Raw genomic sequence first — 23,700 nt, forward strand, 5'->3', positions numbered from 1 at the left:
ACCCGCCTCCAACCCCAGCCACCCCGCCCCCTTGCCCCAGCCTTCCTGTGTCCTTCCCACCCTTAGTCCCAGGCATCTGACTACCGGGAACCTCAGCCAGAGTCTGGGAGCCCCCCCGTCCAGGAGCCAACAGAGCCCCCGTCGTGCTGGCGTGAGAATACATTGCTCTCCTTTGGTTGGATCCACTGCCCCTCTTCATGGGAAAATGAACCAGAAAACCATCCTGGTGCTCCTCACTCTGGCTGTCATCACCATCTTTGCCTTGGTTTGTGTCCTGCTGGTGGGCAGGGGTGGAGATGGGGGTGAACCCAGCCAGCTTCCCCATTGCGCCTCCATATCTCCCAGTGCCCAGCCTTGGACACACCCTGGCCAGAGCCAGCTGTTTGCAGACCTGAGCCGAGAGGAGCTGACAGCTGTGATGCACTTTCTGACCCAGCGACTGGGGCCAGGGCTAGTGGATGCAGCCCAGGCCCGGCCCTCGGACAACTGTGTCTTCTCAGTGGAGCTACAGCTGCCTCCCAAGGCTGCAGCCCTGGCTCACCTGGACAGGGGGAGCCCCCCACCTGCCCGGGAGGCACTGGCCATCGTCTTCTTTGGCAGGCAACCCCAGCCCAACGTGAGTGAGCTGGTGGTGGGGCCACTGCCTCACCCTTCCTATATGCGGGACGTGACCGTGGAGCGTCATGGAGGCCCCCTGCCCTATCACCGACGCCCCGTGCTATTCCGAGAGTACCTGGACATAGACCAGATGATCTTCGACAGAGAGCTGCCCCAGGCTTCTGGGCTTCTCCACCACTGTTGCTTCTACAAGCGCCGGGGACGGAACCTGGTGACAATGACCACGGCTCCCCGTGGTCTGCAATCAGGGGACCGGGCCACCTGGTTTGGCCTCTACTACAACATCTCAGGGGCTGGGTTCTTCCTGCACCCTGTGGGCTTGGAGCTGCTAGTGAACCACAAGGCCCTGGACCCTGCCCGTTGGACGATCCAGAAGGTGTTCTATCAAGGCCGCTACTACGACAGCCTGGCCCAGCTGGAGGCCCAGTTTGAGGCCGGCCTTGTGAATGTGGTGCTGATCCCAGACAATGGCACAGGTGGGTCCTGGTCCCTGAAGTCCCCTGTGCCCCCGGGTCCAGCTCCCCCTCTGCAGTTCCATCCCCAGGGCCCCCGCTTCAGTGTCCAGGGAAGGCGAGTGGCCTCCTCACTGTGGACTTTCTCCTTTGGCCTCGGAGCATTCAGCGGCCCAAGGATCTTTGACGTTCGCTTCCAGGGAGAAAGACTAGTTTATGAGATCAGCCTCCAAGAAGCCTTGGCCGTCTATGGTGGAAATTCCCCAGCAGCAATGATGACCCGCTATGTGGATGGAGGCTTTGGCATGGGCAAGTACACCACGCCCCTGACCCGTGGGGTGGACTGCCCCTACCTGGCCACCTACGTGGACTGGCACTTCATTTTGGAGTCCCAGGCCCCCAAGACAATACGTGATGCCTTTTGTGTATTTGAACACAACCAGGGCCTCCCCCTGCGGCGGCACCACTCAGATCTCTACTCCCACTACTTTGGGGGCCTTGCAGAAACAGTGCTGGTCGTCAGATCTGTGTCCACCTTGCTCAACTATGACTATGTGTGGGATATGGTCTTCCACCCCAGTGGGGCCATAGAAACCCGATTCTATGCCACGGGCTACATCAGCTCAGCATTCCTCTTTGGTGCTACCGGGAAGTACGGGAACCAAGTTGCAGAGCACACCCTGGGCACGGTCCATACCCACAGCGCCCACTTCAAGGTGGATCTGGATGTAGGAGGTAAAACATTTTGGTGGGGAGAAGGCTTCTGGAAGAAGGGCTGAAAAGTTGTTTCCATTTGCTTTGGGTTTTGTGTAGATTATCCCATAAAGGAAGATGTGGATTTTTGTGCTTCCCTTTTTGCTAGATGGGAGAGAGTTGGCAGCTGAGTTTTATTTGGATCTTAGCTCACTGGCTGGGTGCAAAGCTGCAGCCTTCCTCCACGTGACCTCATCAGAAGATCTTGGGAAATGGCCAAGCTCAGGGAGGAGGCAGGATCTGGGCTAACAGGGTTCCCATTGCCCTCTTCCCTCGCTTGTACTTATATGGGCTCCGCTGCTGGGAGCAGCCTTCTGTTTGTCAGCTCATTTCGGTGCCTGGCCTGTGGTGCTGGTGTGTTGGAGGATCTCTTTGCATTCTACCAAGTCCCTGGCGTGTGCAGGTCCGTCATTCCAGGTTGTACATTTCCTTTGGAGGTGGACCCTCCTCCTCCCTGATTTTCCTTCTTTCTCTGGTCACAATTCACAATCCATGTGAGGGTCACATGGAGCCTGTAGAGCATTCTGGATAGATCCTGGAGTCTGGTCACAGAGAGCCAAGGCTACATGATGGCTTGAAGTCTTCATCTTTGTCTTTTCACTGTCCTTCCCCACATTGAGTCAGTCACCAGGTGTTTTTTTTTTTTTTTTTTTCTTTCTATTCTGCACCTGCAGTATCTCGCTGGGTCACACTGCCATGCCCTGCAGGTGCCAGCCCTCTTTCTGCTGTTTCCGCTCTTGTTGCTCTCAGATCCAAGAGCCATTCTGTACCCAGAGGGCCTCCCATCCACACCAGCCTGCCTTTTACTCAGCTCTCACATTCCTCATCACCTGTGGGATCCTGTCCGCAGAAGCCCCTCCAAACTCTTTCTTTCACAGTGCAGCTCCAACCTGCCTTGCCGTGCTCTGCACAGCTATACCCACATACTCCATGTCCGTGGACACGCACTTCACACGTTATAGTCAGGCATCTTCTTGTTTGCTTATGTTTTGTCTCTGCTTAGAATGTCCTTCCATGTCATCTCTTCTGGTAATATCCTTTAAGGCCAGGCTGAAAAGTTGCCCGGAAGGGCCCCCTTTTCCTGCCTGCAAGTGTATTCCTGTGGCCCGGAAGCTGCCTAGGCCATGCTCCTCCCACAGGACAGGCCAGTCAGTGGTTTGCCTGTCTGCGTGGAAAGCGAGAGGGTAAGGATGATGTTTATTCCTCTCTATCCCCAGGGGCAAGCACAGTCCTCTCTGCTAATGAATGTTGAAAGAATGAATGAGTGAAATGGAATGAAATCCCTGATGAAATATTTTAATTTATAGGTCCACAGCTTTGGCTGAAGGATTGGAGGTATCTTGGGGAGAGGGAAGAAAAGCAGGGGCACACTCAGTTCTGGGCTGCTCTTTGGCCCCCAGTCTGAAGCCAGGTGGAGGCAGAGTCCAGAGGGGCCAGGGTGGTTGCATGACAGGCCCTCCCCCATCCCACCCTGAGCAGGACTGGAGAACTGGGTCTGGGCCGAGGATATGGTCTTTGTCCCCATGGCTGTGCCCTGGAGCCCTGAGCACCAGCTGCAGAGGCTGCAGGTGACCCGGAAGCTGCTGGAGACAGAGGAGCAGGCCGCCTTCCTCGTGGGAGGCGCCACCCCTCGCTACGTGTACCTGGCCAGCAACCACAGCAACAAGTGGGGCCACCCGCGGGGCTACCGCATCCAGATGCTCAGCTTTGCTGGAGAGCCGCTGCCCCAAAACAGCTCCATGGCGAGAGGCTTCAGCTGGGAGAGGTGAGTGGTGGGCAGTCAGAGAGGAGGGGGGCAGTGAGAGTGGGAAAGGAGTCTTGGCGGACACTCAGCTCACCCTGTATGTGAGGGGAGAGATCTCTCAGGAAGATTTTTCTTTTCTTTTCTTTTCTTTTCTTTTCTTTTCTTTTTTTTTTTTTTTTTGAGATGGAGTCTTGCTCTGTCCCCCAGGCTGGAGTGCAGTGGCGCCATCTCACTGCATCTTCCACCTCCCAGTTTCAAGCGATTCTCCTGCCTCAGCCTCCCCAGTAGCTGGGATTATAGGCATACGCCACCACACCTGGCTAATTTTTGTGTTTTTAGTAGAGACAGGGTTTCACCATGTTGGCCAGGCTGGTCTCGAACTCCTAACCTCGTGATCCACCCGCCTTGGCCTCCCAAAGTGTTGTGATTGCAGGCATGAGCCACCACGCCTGGCCAGAGGTTTTTCTAGTTATCCGAAGAAACCATGATGGGCACATTTTCCCCTTGGAGGCTAAAGCCCAGGAGTGAGAACTCTCTTTTGTTTTGGGTGGGAGAGGGGTTGTGCTGTGAAATGGCTGGGGATAAACAGGAGGACTTGACCCCCTTTAGGGTGTCGTCGGGGATTCTGTAGCGCCGAGTCAGTTGTGTCAATGCAGTTGGGGAAGCTGAGCTCTGAGCACTCAGTTCCCTTTCGTCACAATCAGGCAGCAGGATGGGGTCAATGGCCATGGAGGCCTGACCAGTGCCTCCCTAGGTACCAGCTGGCCGTGACCCAGCGGAAGGAGGAGGAGCCCAGTAGCAGCAGCGTTTTCAATCAGAATGACCCTTGGGCCCCCACTGTGGATTTCAGTGACTTCATCAACAACGAGACCATTGCTGGAAAGGTCAGCTGGCCGGGACAGAGGGCGCAGGATGAGCCTTACTTTCTCTTGGGAGGGTCCCTGAAAACCACCTGCACTTCTCAGGGGTGGTGCTGATTCCTGCCTTCTGCACTTCAGTAGGTCTGATCACTATCCTTTGAGGGAACCTTTCTGAGCTGGGTGTCTGTATTCAGACGCTGAGTGAGACCCTGGGCCTGTCCTTGAGATCTTAGAGCCCTCTTAGTTCCAGTTTCATGGACTGAGTCCTTTCTAGGCTCCAGGACTCAGGAGGGATGGAAGTTACCAACGAAAATGACATCTCCTATATCTGAAGCTTCTCCCATTCCTGACTTGAATTTCACAGTGTTGGCCTAGTTCTGCCTCCCAAGCGCTGGTTCCCACTCCTCCACCCTTCTTCCCTCAGTTGTGGGGAACTCTTGGAGAGTTAGGAGAAGAGGAGCTGAAGTAACCTGTGGGTGTCACCCTCTGGGGGTAGGTAGGCAGTGGGCGATATGATGGGAAATGTCGGAGATGGAGGCTGCAAGCCAGGGACAGGGAGGCAGGCGTTCCTAATATGAAATGGACTACTTATGCTTTGACTTCTATCCAGTAGGAAAAAATGTTTAAAGACTCATGATGCTTGGGCTGGTGAGCTGAATCCCTACCAGGGCATGTCCTCAGCAAAGCCAGACCTCGTGACCCTCTTTCTTCTCCCCTGCTAGGACTTGGTGGCCTGGGTGACAGCTGGTTTTCTGCACATCCCACATGCAGAGGACATTCCTAACACAGTGACTGTGGGGAACGGCGTGGGCTTCTTCCTCCGACCCTACAACTTCTTTGACGAAGACCCCTCCTTCTACTCTGCCGACTCCATCCACTTCCGAGGGGACCAGGATGCTGAGGCCTGTGAGGTCAACCCCCTGGCTTGCCTGCCCCAGGCTGCTGCCTGTGCCCCCGACCTCCCTGCCTTCTCCCACGGGGGCTTCTCTCACAACTAGGCGGTCCCTGGGATGGGGCATGTGGCCAAGGGCTCCAGGGCCAGGGTGTGAGGGACGGGGAGCAGCTGGGCACTGGGCCGGCAGCCTGGTCCCCTCTTCCCTGCGCCAGGACCCTCTTTCTTCCACTGCCCTGCCTCGAATCCCCTCTATGCCAGGAGCCTCCTGACCCTGTGATGCCTGACACAGGGGACAGTCAGCTTTGTTGATGCCAGCTGTGCTGAGTTCCCATCCAGTGAGGCCAGGGCATGGCCCAGCCTGGAACCATGGCTGAGGGCTTCCCTAGACGGCTCCCTTTTTTGCTCTCTGGCTTTCCCAAATCTTTTCAGGCCATCTCTAAGGACTCTAAAAGGGGGTTATTCCCTGGAGACCCCAGGGTGGGGTTGCCAGTCCTGCAAGTCCGTAGCTGAGCTGGAAAGGACGCTTCTGCTCACGTTCCCTCTCATCCAGGTCTCTTCCTTCTTGTCTTCCTTCCTCTCGCCTACTTCCTCCTCGCCCTGTTCCTGCCTTCTCTTCTATCCTGCAATTTCTCCCGAATCCTGAGGGGATATCCCTGTGCCCCAGCCCCTGGTGCTCCCCCAGCCCGCACTTCTCAATCAACTTCAGTCTCCTCTCCAGCCCTGTGGAAGTCTCAAAGATGCAATGGGACCCCTAATTGGAGGCCAATCCCTGTGTGTCGTTCCCTTGCGTCTGTTGCTTATTGGGAGTAGGAGTTGCTCCTACCCCTGTCCTGGGGCTGGGTGTGTTTCAGGACAGCTGCCTCTGTGCATTTGTGTCTGCCTGCCTCATGCTCTCTAGAGGAGGATGGTCATCGTGACAGCAGCAGCTCAAGTTAGCATTTCAAGCGATTTTGTGGGTGCAGTGATAATGAAGAATGGGTATTTTGTACCAGGGCTCTATATTCTGCAACAACCTGCTTGGGAGGCTGGAGTGGAAACCAAGAGTGGGCATCAAAGATGAGGAGCCAAAGCCCCTAGAACTCTGGCCACCCAGCCAGGAGGGACTGTCCAATCACATTCAGGATTGCAAATGAGCTGGGCCCTGGGTGAGGTGGGGGTCTGGCCTAAGGGGGAGGGGCCTGGTGTGGGTGGGGCGGGGCCTGGCCTGGTCCAGGCTTGGGCTCCGTACCCGTCACTGCTGTCTCTCCTGAGGTCTGGATTGGGGATGAGGACAAAGAAATAGCAAGAGATGAGAAACAACAGAAACTTTTTTCCCTAAAGGATTGGTTAAATCAGTTCTGATACAGCCTTACAATACAATAGTATGCAGCTGAAAAATAATTGTATGCCTTTATATACTAATATGTAATAATCTTCAAGTGAAAAAGGCAAGCCACGGAAATATGTATAGTGCACTTCCCATTTGTGTTTCAGAAAGGAGGAGAATATAAATACATATTTGCTTATGTATACCTATTCAGAATAAATGGATAACGCTGATTACTTTTGGGAGGGGAACCAGGAGGTTGAGGACAGGGGAGGGAAGGGTCTTAACACTTATACCCTTTTGTACATTTTGAATTTTGAACCATGTGACTGTATTACCTATTCAAAATAAACAATAAATGGGCCCAAACAGGAACTGACTTTTTTTTTTTACAGATACTTTTTTTTTTTTTGGTGGAGAACAGGTTGGGGGTAGGGTAAAGTGGGTTAAGGAATAGGACCAGGGATGAAATTTTCTCCACTTCTTGAGACCCAGAGAAGCAAGTGTGGCCTCTAGTAACTTCTTTTACCTTCTCATGCTTGTACATTTTTGAGGAAATGTTAAACCTCGGTTAATTCCCTGACACACACCCCATGCCGGCCCTTTCCCTCTCCTTCTCTTTCTCTCTCAGTGAGGGGCACTGAGAAGCAGTGAGGAGGGGGAACTTGGAGGGGGGACTTATGCTTGCCAGAAGCCCAGGCCAGGGCAGGAGGTAAAGTGCAGGAAACACATTCTGGATGCCACTCAGCTTCTGACCAGAAAAAGAGCAGAATATGTTCTAGGAGCTCCAGCATCATGGAAGCTTCTGTTACCTTCTGTCTGTTCTGCCCCAAGCCCAAGTTCTGCCATAGGTCAGTGGAACAGTGGATGGGGAGGAGTCAGTGAGCTGGAGAGAAATGAGGCTCTAAAGAACAGGGAGAAAGCCTTCAGTAAGGAGCAGGGGGCCTGCAATGGCGTATTAATTCATAATATGGCCAGGAGCAGAGGCAGGAGTGAAGGAGGACGGGGAGAGACGGAGAGAAGGGCAGACTCAGGACAGATGCAGGAGAAAGGTGGATGCTATGGCCTGATGAGGCGCGGATGCAGGCTTCATAATCCCTTTGACTTGAGGACCTGAACTTCTCCTTTCTTTTATTTTTATTTTTTTATTTTTTTATTTTTTTGAGATGGAGTTTCACATTTGTCACCTAGGCTGGAGTGCAATGGTGCACTTTTGGTTCACTGCAACTTCCACCTCCTGGGTTCAAGCAATTCTCCTGTCTCAGCCTCCTGAGTAGCTGGGATTACAGGCACCTGCCACCACGCCCAGCCAATTTTGTATTCTTGGTAGAGACAAGGTTTCTCCATGTTGGTCAGGCTGGTCTCAATCTCCTGACCTCAAGTTATCCGCCCGCCTTGGCGTCCCAAAGTGCTGGGATTACAGGTGTGAGCCACAGCGCCTGGCCCCCAGTGACTTCCTAAACACAAAATCAATAGGAGCTCCTGGCCGCCTACTTTCCGGACCTCTCGGTGGCATTTGACAACACCAACTGTCCTCTTTTCTCAGAACTCTCTCCCATCTTGACTCCCTAACATTGTCCCCTTTTCATCCATATTTGTTTCTTCTCAGTCTTCTCAGGCTCCTTGACTTCTGCTCCCCTCATCTACTCATGGAGCCCCAAGCTCTTGCGTTTTCTAGGGCTCTGTCCTTGGTCCTCCTTTCTCCTCTCTCTGGAAGTCCTCCCTGGGTGATCTCAGCCCTCCCTCCCTCCCTCCCTCCCTCCCTTCCTTACTCCCTTCCTTCCTTCCTTCCTTCCTTCCTTCCTTCCTTCCTTCCCTCCCTTCTCTCTCTCTCTCTTTCTTCTCTTTTTCTTTCTTTCTTTCTTTCTTTCTTTCTTTCTTTCTTTCTTTCTTTCTTTCTTTCTTTCTTTTTCTTTCTTTCTTTCTTTTCTTTCTCTCTCTCTCTCTCTCTTTCTTTCTCTTTCTTCTTTTCTTTTTTTTCCCCTTAAGACAAGGTGTTGCTCTGTCACCCAGGATGGAGTGCAGTGGTACCACCATGGCTCACTGCAGCCTCAACCTCCCAGACTCAAGCAATCCCCCTACCTCAGCCTCCTGAGTAGCTGGAACTACAGGCGTGTGCCACTATGCCTGGCTAATTCTAAAAATTTTTTGTAGGCCAGGCACAGTGGCTCACGCCTATAATTCCAGCACTTTGGGAGGCCAAGGCAGGTGGATAACCTGAGGTCAGGAGTTCAAGAGTAGCCTGTCCAATATGATGAAACCCCATCTCTACTAAAAATACAAAAAATTAGCTGGGTGTGATGACAGGCATCTGTAATCCCAGCTACTCTGGAGGCTGAGGCAGGAGAATCGGTTGAACCTGGGAGGTGAAAGTTGCAGTGAGCCGAGATTGCACCACTGCACTCCAGCCTAGGCAACAAGAGTGAAACTTTGTCTACAAAAAAAAAATTTTTTTTTGTAGAGACCATGTCTCACTATGTTGCCTGCTCTCAAACTCCTGGGCTCAAGTGATCCTCTCACCTTGGCCTCCCAAAGTGATGGGATTACAGGTGTAAGCCACTATGCCCAGCCAGCCTTTCTTACTTTAACTGTCAATATTTGTCATTGGCCAAATATCTCTCTCTACATATATGTTTTTGGTGTTTTGTTTTGTTTTTGAGACAGGTTCTCACTGTGTTGCCCAGGCTAGAGTGTAGAGGTACGATCTTGGCTCACTGCAACCTCCACCCTGTAGGCTCAAGTGATCCTCCCACCTCAGCCTCCCAAGTAGCTGGGACTACAGGCATACACCACTATATCCGGCTAATTTTTTATATTTTTGGTAGACAGGGTTTTGCCATGTTACCCAGGCTGGTCTTGAACTCCTGAGCTCAAGGAATCTGCCCACCTTGGCCTTTCAAAGTGCTATGATTATAGGTATGAACCGCCACGCCAGCCTATATATATTTATTTTTTAAAGTTATTGTAGAGATAAGGACTGGCTATGTTGCCCAGGGTGGTCTTGGACTCCTGGGCTCAAGCCATTCTCCTGTCTCTTCCTCACAAAGTGCTGGAATTACAGGCATGAGGCACCACGCTCAACCAAAATAAATCTTTTCTCTGTTTTTTTCTTTTTTTAGTGACAAGGTCTTGCTCTGTCCCTTAGGCTGGAGTGCAGTGGCACAACCATAGCTTACTGCAGCCTTGAACTCCTGGGCTCAAGCAATCCTTCTGCCTCAGCCTACCAAGTAGCTAGGATGTGCCTGGCTAATTTTCTTTTAAAATTTTTTGTAGAGATGAGGTCTCTCTATATTGCCCAAGCTGGTCTTGAACTCCTGGGCTCATGTGATCCTCAAGTCTTGGCATCCCAAAATGAAGGGATTACAGGTGTGAGCTGCTGCACCTGGTCAACCTTAATCATCCTTTTTTTTTTTTTTTTTTTTTTGAGACAGTCTTGCTCTGTTACCCAGGCTGGAGTGTAGTGGTGTGATCTCGGCTCATTGCAATCTCCACCTCCCAGGTTCAAGCAATTCTCCTGCCTCAGCCTCCTGAGTGGCTGCGATTACAGGTGCCCACCACCATGCCCAGTTAATTTTTGTATTTTTAGTAGAGACAGGGTTTCACCATGTTGGCCAGGCTGTTCTCGAACTTTTGATCTCAAGTGATCTGCCCATCTTGGCCTCCCAAAGTGCTAGGATTACAGGCGTGAGCCACTGTGCTCAGCTCCAGCATTAGTTATCTTAATGGCATGTTCTTAGCCGAGAGCTAGAGGTACCTTCCTCACTATTGACTGTAACTTACCAAAGGGCCCAGACACAAGTTCCCTGGCTGGGATGGATTGCCTTGTGGCTAGGCCTTGACATTAGATTTTATTTCCTTTATCCTAAAGGTCACACAACTGTTGCAGGACACAGAGGACTAGAGAGATTAGCATGGATGAATACAGGAGGATGTTTATTAGGTGCGCACTGGCTCAGTGGACTCACATCTAAAAAGCTGAGCATTGAACAAAGACAGAGTTTAGCTTACATAGGCTAGTACACAGAAACAGGACAAAGACAGTAAACTATACAGTGACAAGTCACGTAACCTATAGCATAACCGTTGACTTGGTATAACTTGTAAAACAGAAACTTACAAATTTTACTGAATAAAAGTATTGGCAAACATAGTCATAATTAATGGGTTAGAGAAAGGGGAGACAGCAAAGAAATTTGTTTTTCTTCTTTTAACTTTGTTCGGGGGTGTCTGGAGCCTATTTCTGCAGGCTAGGTCACCATGACCTGTCTATAGCCTTGCCTGCAGTAGAAGAAAACTTCTGTTTTTCACTTAACCTTTACTTTTCTTGCAGTGAGTACATGCAGTATTTATTTTCTTTAAATTTCTGCTTCACAATCTGTTTCCAATGACCCTTTCCTGCCTTAGTTACAGTAATTCCATTGTCTTGACTTCAAGAAGCTTTCTAGTTCCTCATCTCCATGTTACTGCTCATTGATGGGAATATTGGGTGTGAGTTTTACTCCCCAACATTTGGGTGTAATTATTAAATGTCACTTTTCTTTTTGTTTATTTTTCTGAGATAGCATCCTGCTCTGTTGCCCAAGCTGAAGTGTAATGGCATCATGATCATGCCTTACAGCAGCTAATTCTTTTTTTTTTTTTTTTAACTTTTTTATACAGATGTGGGTCTCTACAAAATGTTGCCCAGGCTGATCCTGAACTTCTGGGCTCAAGCAATCCTCCCACCTCACCCTCCCAAAGTGCTGGGATTACAGACGTGAGCCACCATGCCCGTTTACCTTCCTTTCTTTCTTTTCTCTTTTCTTTCATCTTTCTTTCTTCTTTCTTTCTTTCCTTCCTTCCTCCCTCCCTCCCTCCTTTCTTTTCTTTCTTTCTTTTCTTTTTCTTTTCTTTCTTTCCTTCCTTCCTTCCTTTCTTTCTTCTTTCCTCTCTCTTTATTTCTTTCTTTTCTTTCTCTTTCTCTTTCTTCCTTCCTTCCCTGCCCTTCTCCTTCCTTCCTTCCTTCCTTCTTCCTTGCTTCCCTCCTTCCTTCCTTCTTTTCTTTCTTCCTTCCTTTCCTCCCTCCCTCCCTCTCTCTCCTTCCTTCCCTCCTTTCCTTTCCTTTCCTTTCCATTCCTTTCCTTTCCTTCCCTTTTCCTTCCTTCCTTCCTTCCTTCCTTCCTTCCTTCCTTCCTTCCTTCCTTCTTTCCTTCTTTCCTTCCCTCCTTTCTCTCTTTCTTTCCTCCTTTTTTCTGAGATAGAGTCTAGCTCTGTCACCCAGGCTGGAGTGTAGTGGCACAATGTTGCCTCACTGCGAACTCCGCCTCCCAGGTTCAAGCAATTCTTGTGCCTCAGCCTCCCAAGTAGCTGGGATTACAGACGTGGGCCACCACGCCCAGTTAATTTTTGTATTTTTAGTAGAGACGGAGTTTCACCATGTTGGCCAGGCTGGTCTTGAACTCCCGACCTCAGGTGATCCACCCGCCTCAGCCTCCCAAAGTGCTGGGATTACAAGCATGAGCCACCATGCCTGGCCTTATTTTTTTATGTTAGATAACCAGCTCTGTGCCCTCAGCTACCCGGCTGGCAGGAAATTAAACTCCAGGCATGTTTGTTGAGAGTGCTCATCTTTAGGGTTAGGTAAGACTCTGGAATCTGGGACTTTCAGGGACTGTCAGCTAGTCTTCAGTGGACAGTGATCACTGCTGTTAAACTCACTTTCCACTGCCTCGCCAAGTCTTGCCAAGGTGGAGACAGAGGAGGGGCCTGGGCATGAGTTCCCCTCTAAGGCTATCACTTCCCTAAGGCCTTGCTGGGCGGGAGAGTCGGCTCTAGCCATTCTTTCTCTTAACACACACACACTCCCTACTTGTGAATCCCACAAAATTCCCCTAAGACCTGCCCTCACTCTGTAGGGGATCTCTCAAAAACCTTTCTCCTTCCCGAGTTGATCCAGGGAGCTGTCATCAGTAATCCAAGAGCTTAGGGAGGCTGCAGCGGGAACACTGCTTGAGTCCAGGAATTTGAGGCTGCTGTGAGCTATATGATGACACCACTGCACTCCATGCACTCTAGCCTGGGAGACAGAGCGAGACCGTGTCTCAAAAACTAAACAAAACGAAACAGAAAAACAAAAAACCCAACTTTTTTTTAAAAACAGTTTTTTCATGAAGAGCTTCTGCAGAGCATCAAAACCAGCTCAGCAAGAGAAAATGTGGTTCTTGGTTTCCCTGAGGACAAGAAGGGCTCACATGCCTAGAGGGGGGAGTTATTATGTTGAAATTCCATCCTGCAGGAAAGGGGAACCCTACTTTTCTTACAGCCTTGAAATGAGCCCTACTACTTCTACAGCTTTAAATAACAAGAGGCCAGACACGGTGGCTCACGCCTGTAATCCCAGCACTTTGGGAGGCCGAGGCAGGTGGATCACTTGGGGTCAGGAGTTTAAGACCAGCCTGGCCAACATAGTGAAACTCCATCTCTACTAAAAATACAAAAATTAGTCAGGTATGGTGACGTGCATCTGTAATCCCAGCTACTCGGGAGGCTGAGGCAGGAGAATCGCTTGAACCCAGGAGGTGGAGGTTGCAGTGAGCTGAGATTGTGCCACTGCACTCCAGCCTGGGCGACAGAGCAAGACTCCACCTCAAAATGAAATGAAATGAAATGAAATAAATGAAATGAAATGAAATAAATGAAATGAAATGAAATGAAGATACAAAAATTAGCCGGGTGTGGTGGCATGCACCTGTAATCCCAGTTACTCTGCAGGCTGAGGCAGGAAAATTGCTTGAACCCGGGAGACAGAGATTGTACCATTGCACTCCAGCCTGGGCAATGGAGCAAGACTGTTTAAAAAAAAATAAAGTAAAATAAAAGAACAAGAGGCAGGAAAACCAGGCAAGTTTCCTTATCAAAATACAACCGACGGCATAAACATTTCTGGATAGCCTGACCCTTCTGATGTTGATTTATCTGCTTAAACTCTTCTAGGTTTCCAGATGTCTGTCTCACTGTCTCCTGCAATGACTACCTTGCTGAAAGCATGTGCCACACAAGGCTTCATGATCTTACCTCCTCTGCCTACTCCCCTCCTCCCCAACTCCCACCAAATAGGCTGATCCTTGACTGTTCCCTGCTTGTGCTGAGCTGTTTCGGGTTTCTGTGCTGGAATATCCTTCCTCTTCTCTGCCAGGTGAATGCATCATCTCCAAGGTTGGCTCGAACATCTCTTCCTGAGAAGTCTTCCTAGATGTGTGAAGGTTGGAGAAGATTCTTCCCCAGGTACACAAGGGAAGCACAACCCCTTCTGGAACCCTCAGTCTCTTCTAGTTCCCCTCAGGACCTGGCTGCCCAAATGACAGTGGCTTTCCACATGTTTGTCACCTGGAAAAGAAGCTGCTCAGCCATTGGCTGTGAAGGACAGAGGCGGCTTCACTCTCCATGTCGGCACCATTTTGGAAAAGGATTTTCAGGCGTGAGATAAGTCCACAGCCAGTTTCCCAGCCCCATCTGACCTCTGCCCTGGCCTATCCCTCAGTCCAGTACAAGGGGAGGCCTGAAGGTCTTGGTTATACTCTGGTTCCTGCCCCCACCCTCACCCCCACCCCAATGAACCAGGCAGCTTCTAGCTTGTTCTGCACCCTGCACGCTCCCCTGCAGTGACTTAGGGTGCTTGGGGCCTCCACACAGCTGACCTGGCTCAGCCCTTCAGCCCCTCCAGCTCCCTACTAAATACTGCCTTCTCATCATTACTCTCAGGCTTCCCTCAGGCTGCTGCTAGGATTCTGGCTGATGGATGGAGGCAGGAGAGAGTGGTGGGAGGCAGAACCTGGAGGACATCAAAAATTAGAGGAGGGAAAGAGGGAATCTGGCTGTGGAGGTGTGGCCAGGTGAGTTTCCCTTGCAGCCTTGCAGCCAGGAGAAAAGTTCCACCTGGAGGGAAGAGAAAGGAGAGCCACAGGACAGTCACCCCCACTTCCTCTTGCGCCTTGCTAGTTCTTATCTCCAAAACGCACCTCTGAGCCTACTCGGTTCGTTGACCCTGACCCTGAGTGTGTTGTTTGATTTGGAACAGGAGGACAGAGGCTTACGTGGGTCATTTAAAGTCAAAGTTCCTAACTCTGCCCCACCTCCTGAACACGGCCTGATTCCTAGTTCCCTCTAGCTCCACCCTCGACCCCTCTGCCCTTGGGGTTTTTCACAATATCCATCATTCCTCTTGACCGGCAGCGCCTTCAGAGGCGGAGAGAAACATCCTGCACCCAGGTCCTCTCTGGCTGTTTATCGTTGTCTATTTTGCATTCTGCATTCAGAACCAAGAGCCTGAAGACGACCCAGGAGCTTCAGCTATGGCTGTCTTCATTATTTTGTCCCTGTTTAGTGTTCTGGTGACAGGCATAGGTGAAGGCGGGGCTGGGAGTGAGAAAGGAGGTGAGAGGGAATGTAAGCTGAACCAGCTTCCCCATTGCGCCTCCATATCTCCCAGTGCCCAGCCTTGGACACACCCTGGCCAGAGCCAGCTGTTTGCAGACCTGAGCCGAGAGGAGCTGACAGCTGTGATGCACTTTCTGACCCAGCGACTGGGGCCAGGGCTGGTGGATGCGGCCCAGGCCCGGCCCTCGGACAACTGTGTCTTCTCAGTGGAGCTACAGCTGCCTCCCAAGGCTGCAGCCCTGGCTCACCTGGACAGGGGGAGCCCCCCACCTGCCCGGGAGGCACTGACCATCGTCTTCTTTGGCAGGCAACCCCAGCCCAACGTGAGTGAGCTGGTGGTGGGGCCACTGCCTCACCCTTCCTATATGCGGGACGTGACCGTGGAGCGTCATGGAGGCCCCCTGCCCTATCACCGACGCCCCGTGCTGTTCCGAGAGTACCTGGACATAGACCAGATGATCTTCGACAGAGAGCTGCCCCAGGCTTCTGGGCTTCTCCACCACTGTTGCTTCTACAAGCACCAGGAACGGAACCTGGTGACAATGAACACGGCTCCCCGTGGTCTGCAATCAGGGGACCGGGCCACTTGGTTTGGCCTCTACTACAACATCTCAGGGGCTGGGTTCTTCCTGCACCCCGTGGGCTTGGAGCTGCTAGTGAACCACAAGGCCCTGGACCCTGCCCGCTGGACCATCCAGAAGGTGTTCTATCAAGGCCGCTACTACGACAGCCTGGCCCAGCTGGAGGCCCAGTTTGAGGCCGGCCTTGTGAACGTGGTGCTGATCCCAGACAATGGCACAGGTGGGTCCTGGTTCCTGAAGTCCCCTGTGCCCCCGGGTCCAGCTCCCCCTCTGCAGTTCCATCCCCAGGGCCCCCGCTTCAGTGTCCAGGGAAGTCGAGTGGCCTCCTCACTGTGGACTTTCTCCTTTGGCCTTGGAGCATTCAGCGGCCCAAGGATCTTTGACGTTCGCTTCCAAGGGGAGAGGGTGGCCTATGAAGTCAGTGTCCAGGAGGCCTTGGCCATCTATGGAGGCAATTCTCCTTCTGCTCTACGAAGCCGGTACATAGATAGCAGCTTTGGCTTGGGCCACTTCTCCACGCCCCTGACCCGTGGGGTGGACTGCCCCTACCTGGCCACTTATGTGGACTGGCACTTCCTTTTCGAGTCCCAGGCCGCCAAGACAATGCGTGATGCCTTTTGTGTATTTGAACACAACCAGGGCCTCCCCCTGCGGCGACACCACTCAGATCTCTACTCCCACTACTTTGGGGGCCTTGCAGAAATGGTGCTGGTTGTCAGATCTGTGTCCACTATGCTCAACTATGACTATGTGTGGGATACAGTCTTCCACCCTAATGGGGCCATAGAAGTCAGACTCCACACCACCGGCTACATCAGCTCAGCATTCCCCTTTGGTGCTGCCCAGAGGTATGGGAACAAAGTTTCAGAGCACACCCTGGGCACGGCCCACACTCACAGCGCCCACTTCAAGGTGGACCTGGATGTAGCAGGTAAGGCATCCTGGCAGAGGTAAAGGTGCCGGAGGGGTGAGCTGAAGTCTCCATGCCTAGCTTTAAAAGTTTTCTTTGGGCTGGGTATGGTGGCTTACACCTATAAGCCCCGCACTTTGGAAGTCTGAGGTGGGCAGATCACTTGAGGTCAGGAGTTCAAAACCAGCCTGGCCAACATGGCGAAATCCTGTCTGTACCAAAAGTACAAAAATTAGCTGGGCATGGGTACACCTGTAATCCTAGCTACTCAGGAGGCTGAGGCAAGAGAATCACTTGAATCTGGGAGTCAAGAGGTTGCAGTGAGCTGAGATCGAGCCACTGCGCTCCATCCTGCATGACAACCAGACTTTGTCTCAAAAAAAAAGTCTTCCATAGTTAAAAAAATTACCTCTGTGATTATAGAATCTATTATATTGTATACTATGTATAAATATGATATACTGATCGAAGTATTTAGATTTATATACTCAAATGTTATCATAATGTACCTATGTTTTGTCACTTCTGTTTTTTCACATAACAACATTTTTCAAGCAAGCAACAAAAATGTATGAATGCACACTTGTGCCAAGCACCCCACTATGCAGTTTAACAAAAGAAACAACAGTGTTGCTCTCAGGTGGTTTACATTCTTTTTTTCATCTCTTTTCTTTTTTCTTTTTTGAGACAGGGTCTCTATCACCCAGGCTGGAATGAGGTAGTGTGATCATAGCTCACTACAACCTCCAACTAACTGGGCTCATGTGATCCTCTCACTTCGATCTCCCAAAATGCTGGGATTACAAGTGTAAACCACCATGCTCAGCCCTTATCATTTTTTTGGTGGTGAGAACACTTAAACTCTACTCTTAGCAATTTTCCAGAATATATAATACATTGTTATTAACTATAGTCACCGTGTTGTACAATAGATCTCTTTGGGATTTCTGCTGTTGTTTGAAACAGGGTCTTACTCTGTCAACCAGGCTGGAGTGCAATGGTATAGCTCACTGCAGCCTCAACTTACTGAGCTCAAGCAATCCTCCCAATTCAGCCTCCTGAGTATCTGGGACTGTGGGCACACGCCACCACGCTCAGCTAATTTAAGTTTTTTTGTTTTTTGTTTTTTTTTAATAGAGATGGGGATCTCACTATGTTGCCAAGGCTGGTCTTGAACTTCTGGGCTCAAGCAATCCTCCTTCCTCAGCCTCCCAAAGTGCTGGGATTACAGGCATGAGCCACCATGTCCAATAGATCTCTTGAACTTCTGAAATTTTTTATTCATTGAGCTACATCTCCCCAACTCCACCCTCCTTAAGGCACTGGTAACCACCATTCTACTTCCTACTGCTATGAGTTCAACTTTTTTTAGATTCCACATATAAGTGAGATCATATAGTGTTGTCCTTCTGTGTCTGACTTATTTAATTAACATAATGTCCCCTAGGTTCATCCATGTTGTTGCAATGAGATTTTCTTCTTTTAAGGCTGAATAGTTTTTCATCATGTAGATATACCACATTTTCTTAATCCTTAAAAGTTTTCCTTATTCCTTATACATTTATTAATTGGAATTTTCCATAAAGAAGAGTTGTCCTTCCTTTTTATTTCTGTTTTCAATTATTTATTCAAATTGTATAGACTCATGTTTTTTATTGTACTTTAAGGGTTATAACGGAGTACTATCATTTACTTTGTTCCTTACATTTTTCCAACTCTGGCCATTGGGAGGTCCTTCAGATTAGTTCCTATGTCCTTTTCACATACCTCCACGCTTTTTTGAGCCCTTCCTTACTTTCTGGCACCCAAAAATGTTTCATCTGGCATTTCCCCTGCTCCTACCCTGGAATCAACCTTGTCTGCAAGGAGATCAGGTTCACTTTATTGGAGAATGGTATTTAGAAACCAATATCTGGGCACCAAGTGTGCTCATCATTACTGGGATGTCATTGCTTTTAGGCCCTCTCAGTAGACTTAGCTAGAAAATTCAAGCATATATTCCAACCAACCCATACACACACATCTATCTTTATCTCTGTATTAAATGAGGACAACTTTTAAAACACTTGGAATAGTGCCTGACACATAGCGGGCCCTTGAGAAATACTAGGTATTATTGTGATTAGCCACAGGAGCCTACTTGTGTGTGTGGACCATAAAGAACTCTTAGTCTGTGGCTGGGCGCAGTGGCTCACGCCTGTAATCCCAGCACTTTGGGAGGCTGAGGTGGGTGGATCACCTGAGGTCAGGAGATTGAGACCAGCCCAGCCAACATGGAGAAACCCCGTCTCTACTAAAAATACAAAAATTAGCTGGGCATGCTGTTGTGTGCCTGTAATCCCAGCTATTCTGGAGGCTGAGGCAAGAGAATCACTTGAACCTGGGAGGTAGAGGTTGCAGTGAGCCCAGATCATGCCACTGTACTCCGTCCTGGGCAACAAGAGCAAAACTCTGTCAAAAAAAAAAAAAAAGAAAAAAGAAGAAAAAAAAAAAACCTCTTAGTTTGCAATTGTCAGCTAAGGGTGGAAACACTGGGATATGGATTAGGGGCAGTGAATCTACAAAAGGAAACTAAGGGTTTGCTGAATCAGTCTCTCCTCTCTCCTGGTCTTTGGAAGGTGCAGAGGGAACTACCAGCATGTTTTGATTTATTGCTCCTTGTCTCAGATCACTTAACTTGACTCCTAATGTGGGACCTAGTTGGACTCAAATAAAATCATTCAGACTCCAAAAGTTCAGGAAACAGATTGTGTCTTAACCCCTGCTCCCTGCTCCCTGCCAAGTTTCAAACATGAAAGGTACCTCCAAGCCCCAGCAGCATCGGGCCCAGCGTTGGTTTTCCTTCCCCTTGGTCCCCACGTCTGCTGTTCTTGTGTTGTGGTGTCTCTCTATGCTGTCTTCCTCTATGTGCTGATGTGTGGGCAGTGTAAGGCCAGACTAAGACCCAGGTCCCCAGCACTGCCATGATATTAACCGTGTGTCCTTGCTGACCAACCAAGGTACATTATTGAATGCTCTAAACCTCAGTTGTCCCATCTGTAAAATGGAGACAATGATAGTTCCTCCTTTTTGAGATTGTTGGAAAAGTGAAAGCATGAATACACAGAAGGCACTCAGCATGCTGCCTACACAGCTCCTTCAGGTTCAGTCAGTGTGCGGCTTATTTTCATGATAAGGCAGTCCTGGCAATGCCACAGGGCTTCACATGTGAGGGGAAGTCTTCAGGTCAGAGGGAGTGCCACCCTGCCTATTGCCCACAAGGTTGTTCCAACCTCAGGTAAACACCCTCCCATGCAGCCCCTCAGAGGGAGGCAATTGGTGGAGGCCCAGTCACAAGGCATCTGGGATTATTACCAGAGAAGAGAGTAGAGAGAAAGACCTCCTCCAAATCCCTGGACTGGGGTTATCTTGTAGAGAGGGAAGAGAAGCAGGAGCACACTCAGTTCTGGGCTGCTCTTTTGCCCCCACTCTGAAGCCAGGTGGAGGCAGAGTCCAGAGGGGCCAAGGCAATTGCATGACAGGCCCTCCCCCATCCCACCCTGAGCAGGACTAGAGAACTGGGTCTGGGCCGAGGATATGGCCTTTGTCCCCATGGCTGTGCCGTGGAGCCCTGAGCACCAGATGCAGAGGATGGAGGTGACCCGGAAGCTGCTGGAGACGGAGGAGCAGGCCGCCTTCCCCATGGGAGGTGCAACCCCTCGCTACCTGTACCTGGCCAGCAACCACAGCAACAAGTGGGGTCACCCCCGGGGCTACCGCATCCAGGTGCGCAGCTTTTCTGGGGAGCCGCTACCCCAGAACAGCTCCATGGAGAGAAGCTTCAGCTGGGGGAGGTGAGTGGTTGGCGGTCAGGAGGGAGTGGGGCAGGTAGAATGGATGAAGGGCTCCACACTGTTCCACCTCCCACAGGTACACACACACACACACACACACACACACACACACACACACATTCCTGTGGCCACAATCTGTAGCCACTCAAAACAAAGCCTAATGGGTGGGTGGAGGAATGCTGAGATATGAGGCATTGAAGCAAATCTAGGAAAATATTAGTGGTAGACGCTAGACTTGAGTATGTGGATGTTCACATACAATTCTTCCAATTTTTCTGTATGTTTAAAATGTTCACATTAAAGGTTGGAGGAAAAGAACAGTGAGATAGGAGCACAGATCGGAGGGAGGATTCCCTAAAATCTAGGTATTTGGGATACTGAACTTGACCTAGGATGGGAAAGAGGCCATGTCCATATGTGATTCCAAGGCCCAGGCTCAACATCATGCTCTGATCCAGATGGATGGATGAGCAACATCCTACCTGAAGTCTGCTGGGCCAGTGATGTTTAACGTACAGGACAGCGGACAAGTCGGGAAGTCTACAGATGAGAGAGAGAGAGAGAGAGAGAAAGAGAGAGAGAGAGGCAAGGAGAACTGGACAGAGATGATATAGAGGCTCAATACTCTAAGACTTCGGGGCTCATTTCCCCCTTGTGTTTGTTCACTCTTCAGTGCAGCCTCAGGCAGTGGAACGGTTGATGAACTTGTCGGTCTAATCAAAAACTCCTGTAGGTACCAGCTGGCGGTAACCCAGCGGAAGGAGGAGGAGCCCAGTAGCACCAGCATCTACAATTTGAATGACCCTTGGACACCCACTGTGGACTTCACTGACTTCATCAACAATGAGACCATTGCAGGGCAGGTCAGTTGCATGGAGTGGTGAGCAGGCAGCTGGGGAGGAGGGGAGGAGTCAGGGGGACAAGATGAGCCACTTCACTGCCTCAGGAGCCAGATTCCTCAGGGACCTTCAGAACCCACTAAGAATGAAACTTCGGCCGGGTGCAGTGGCTCATGCCTATAATCCCACCCAGCACTTTAGGAGGCCGAAGCAGGTGGGTCTCTTGAGGTCAGGAATTCGAGACCAGCCTGGTCAACATGGTGAAACCCCATCTCTACTAAAAATACAAAAATGATCAGAGTGTGGTGGCGCGTGCCTGTAATTCCAGCTATTCGGGTGCCTGAGGCTTGAACCCAGGAGGTGGTGATTGCAGTGAGTTGAGATCACACCACTGCACTCCAGCCTGGGTAACAGAGCGAGACTCTGTCTCAAAAAAAACAAAAAAAGAAGAAGAAAAGAAACTTTATGACTTCACATTTTTCCTGAGGAACTAAGAACATATAGGTGGGTGAGCTGACTCCCTATCTGCAAGGTCACTGCGGGAGGCAGGGCACATTCTCAGCAAAGCCAGACCTCGTGACCCTCTTTCTTCTCCCCTGCTAGGACTTGGTGGCCTGGGTGACAGCTGGTTTTCTGCACATCCCACATGCAGAGGACATTCCTAACACAGTGACTGTGGGGAACGGCGTGGGCTTCTTCCTCCGACCCTACAACTACTTTGACGAAGACCCCTCCTTCTACTCTGCCGACTCCATCCACTTCCGAGGGGACCAGGATGCTGAGGCCTGTGAGGTCAACCCCCTGGCTTGCCTGCCCCAGGCTGCTGCCTGTGCCCCCGACTTCCCTGCCTTCTCCCACGGGGGCTTCTCTCACAACTAGGCGGTCCCTGGGATGGGGCATGTGGCCAAGGGCTCCACAGCCAGGGTGTGAGGGACGGGGAGCAGCTGGGCACTGGGCCGGCAGCCTGGTCCCCTCTTCCCTGCGCCAGGACCCTCTTTCTTCCACTGCCCTGCCTCGCATCCCCTCTATGCCAGGAGCCTCCTGACCCTGTGATGCCTGACACAGGGGACACTCAGCCTTTTGATGCCAGCTGTGCTGAGTTCCCATCCAGAGAGGTGAGGCATGGCCCCTCCTGGAGCTTAGAGCCGTGGCCGGGCATTTCCCCAGACCACTCCTGGTTTTCTTAACAGTGTGTTTTTTTTAATGAGACATAATTTACATACCATAAAATTCATCCCTTTAAAGTTACAATTTCATGAGTTTTGTTTTTGTTTTGTTTGTTTGTTTTTTGGTTTTTTTTCTTCTTTTGAGACGGAGTTTCACTCTTATTGCCCAGGCTGGAGTGCAATGGCGCGTTCTCGGCTCACTGCAACCTCCGCCTCCTTGGTTCAAATGATCAAGTGATTCTCCTGCCTCAGCCTCCTGAGTAGCTGAGATTAGAGGCTCCCATCACTATGCCTGGCTAATTTTTTTTTTTTTTTTTTTTTTTGTATTTTTAGTAGAGAAGGGATTTCATCATGTTGACCAGGCTGGTCTCAAACTCCTGACCTCAGGTGATCCACCTGCCTCAGCCTCCCAAAGTGCTGGGATTACAGGCATGAGCCACTGTGCCCAGCACAGTTTCATGTGTTTTAGTATATCCACAAAGTTTTGCAACCATTGCTACTAATTCCAGAACATTTTTATCACCCCAGAAGGAAATCCTGTACGTGTTAGCAGTCACTTTCTATTTCCCCACAGTCCCTCTCCATCTCTAGATAACCACTTCCCTACTGTCTGTCCCACTGGGTTTGCCTATATTCTGGTCATTTGCATGAAAAGATTCAGACAAGGCCGGGCGCGGTGTCTCAAGCCTGTAATCCCAGCACTTTGGGAGGCCGAGATGGGCGGATCACGAGGTCAGGAGATCGAGACCATCCTGGCTAACACAGTGAAACCCCGTCTCTACTAAAAATACAAAAACTTAGCCGGGCGAGGTGGCAGGCGCCTGTAGTCCCAGCTACTCGGGAGGCTGAGGCAGGAGAATGGCGTAAACCCGGGAGGCCGAGCTTGCAGTGAGCTGAGATCCGGCCACTGCACTCCAGCCTGGGTGACAGAGCGAGACTCCGTCTCAAAAAAAAAAAAAAAAAGATTCAGACAATACGTGGTCTTCTGTGATTGGCTTCTTTTACTTAGTGTAATGTTTGTGAGATACGTCCATGTTGTAGTGTATGTCAGTGCCTCACTTCTTTATGGCTAAATGATATCCCATTGTATCAATGTATCTCATTGTGATTATCCATTCATCCATTGGTGGATATTGGAGTTGTTTCCACTTTTTTGGTTATTATAGATAATGCTGCTATAAACGTTCATGCACAAGTTTTCGTGTGGACGTGTGTTTTCACTTCTCTTGGGTATGTACCTAGGAGTAGAATTTCCAGGTTATGCGGTAATTCTATGTTTAACCTTTTGGGAAACTGCCAGATTGTTCTCCAAAGTGACTTACTTTTTT

General features: G+C 50.3%; 2 protein-coding genes across 9 annotated transcripts; both read left to right on the forward strand.

Annotated features, from left to right (window-relative positions):
* Nucleotides 1-41: 41 nt before the first annotated feature.
* Nucleotides 42-14,035, forward strand: LOC105472087 (amine oxidase copper containing 3). 6 transcript variants are annotated; one of them, XM_011725036.3, is made up of 6 exons: nt 47-1,805; nt 3,303-3,588; nt 4,322-4,451; nt 5,150-5,333; nt 13,803-13,869; nt 13,950-14,035. In XM_011725036.3, the coding sequence occupies exons 1-5, from the start codon at nt 206-208 to the stop codon at nt 13,844-13,846; spliced, it is 2,244 nt and encodes a 747-aa protein (XP_011723338.2). In that variant the 5' UTR covers nt 47-205; the 3' UTR covers nt 13,847-13,869; nt 13,950-14,035. The 6 variants fall into 6 exon arrangements, 5 of the variants coding, with proteins under 5 accessions (XP_011723338.2, XP_011723337.2, XP_011723336.2 ...); XM_011725035.3 differs by having other exon boundaries at nt 13,940-14,023; XM_011725034.3 differs by lacking the exon at nt 13,950-14,035 and having other exon boundaries at nt 13,803-13,891.
* LOC105472089 (amine oxidase [copper-containing] 3-like) lies at nt 13,860-23,339 on the forward strand. 3 transcript variants are annotated; one of them, XM_011725040.3, is made up of 6 exons: nt 13,860-14,084; nt 14,369-14,499; nt 15,096-16,555; nt 20,082-20,367; nt 21,101-21,230; nt 21,810-23,339. In XM_011725040.3, exons 1-6 carry the CDS (start codon nt 13,860-13,862, stop codon nt 22,083-22,085), a joined length of 2,508 nt encoding a protein of 835 aa, XP_011723342.3. In that variant the 3' UTR covers nt 22,086-23,339. The 3 variants fall into 3 exon arrangements, with proteins under 3 accessions (XP_011723342.3, XP_011723343.2, XP_011723344.2); XM_011725041.2 differs by lacking the exon at nt 13,860-14,084 and having other exon boundaries at nt 14,300-14,499; nt 21,041-21,230; XM_011725042.2 differs by lacking the exons at nt 13,860-14,084; nt 14,369-14,499 and having other exon boundaries at nt 14,518-16,555; nt 21,041-21,230.
* Nucleotides 23,340-23,700: the final 361 nt, after the last annotated feature.

Source organism: Macaca nemestrina, chromosome 17 (assembly GCF_043159975.1).
Source record: "Macaca nemestrina isolate mMacNem1 chromosome 17, mMacNem.hap1, whole genome shotgun sequence".
Taxonomy (NCBI): Eukaryota; Metazoa; Chordata; class Mammalia; order Primates; family Cercopithecidae; genus Macaca; species Macaca nemestrina.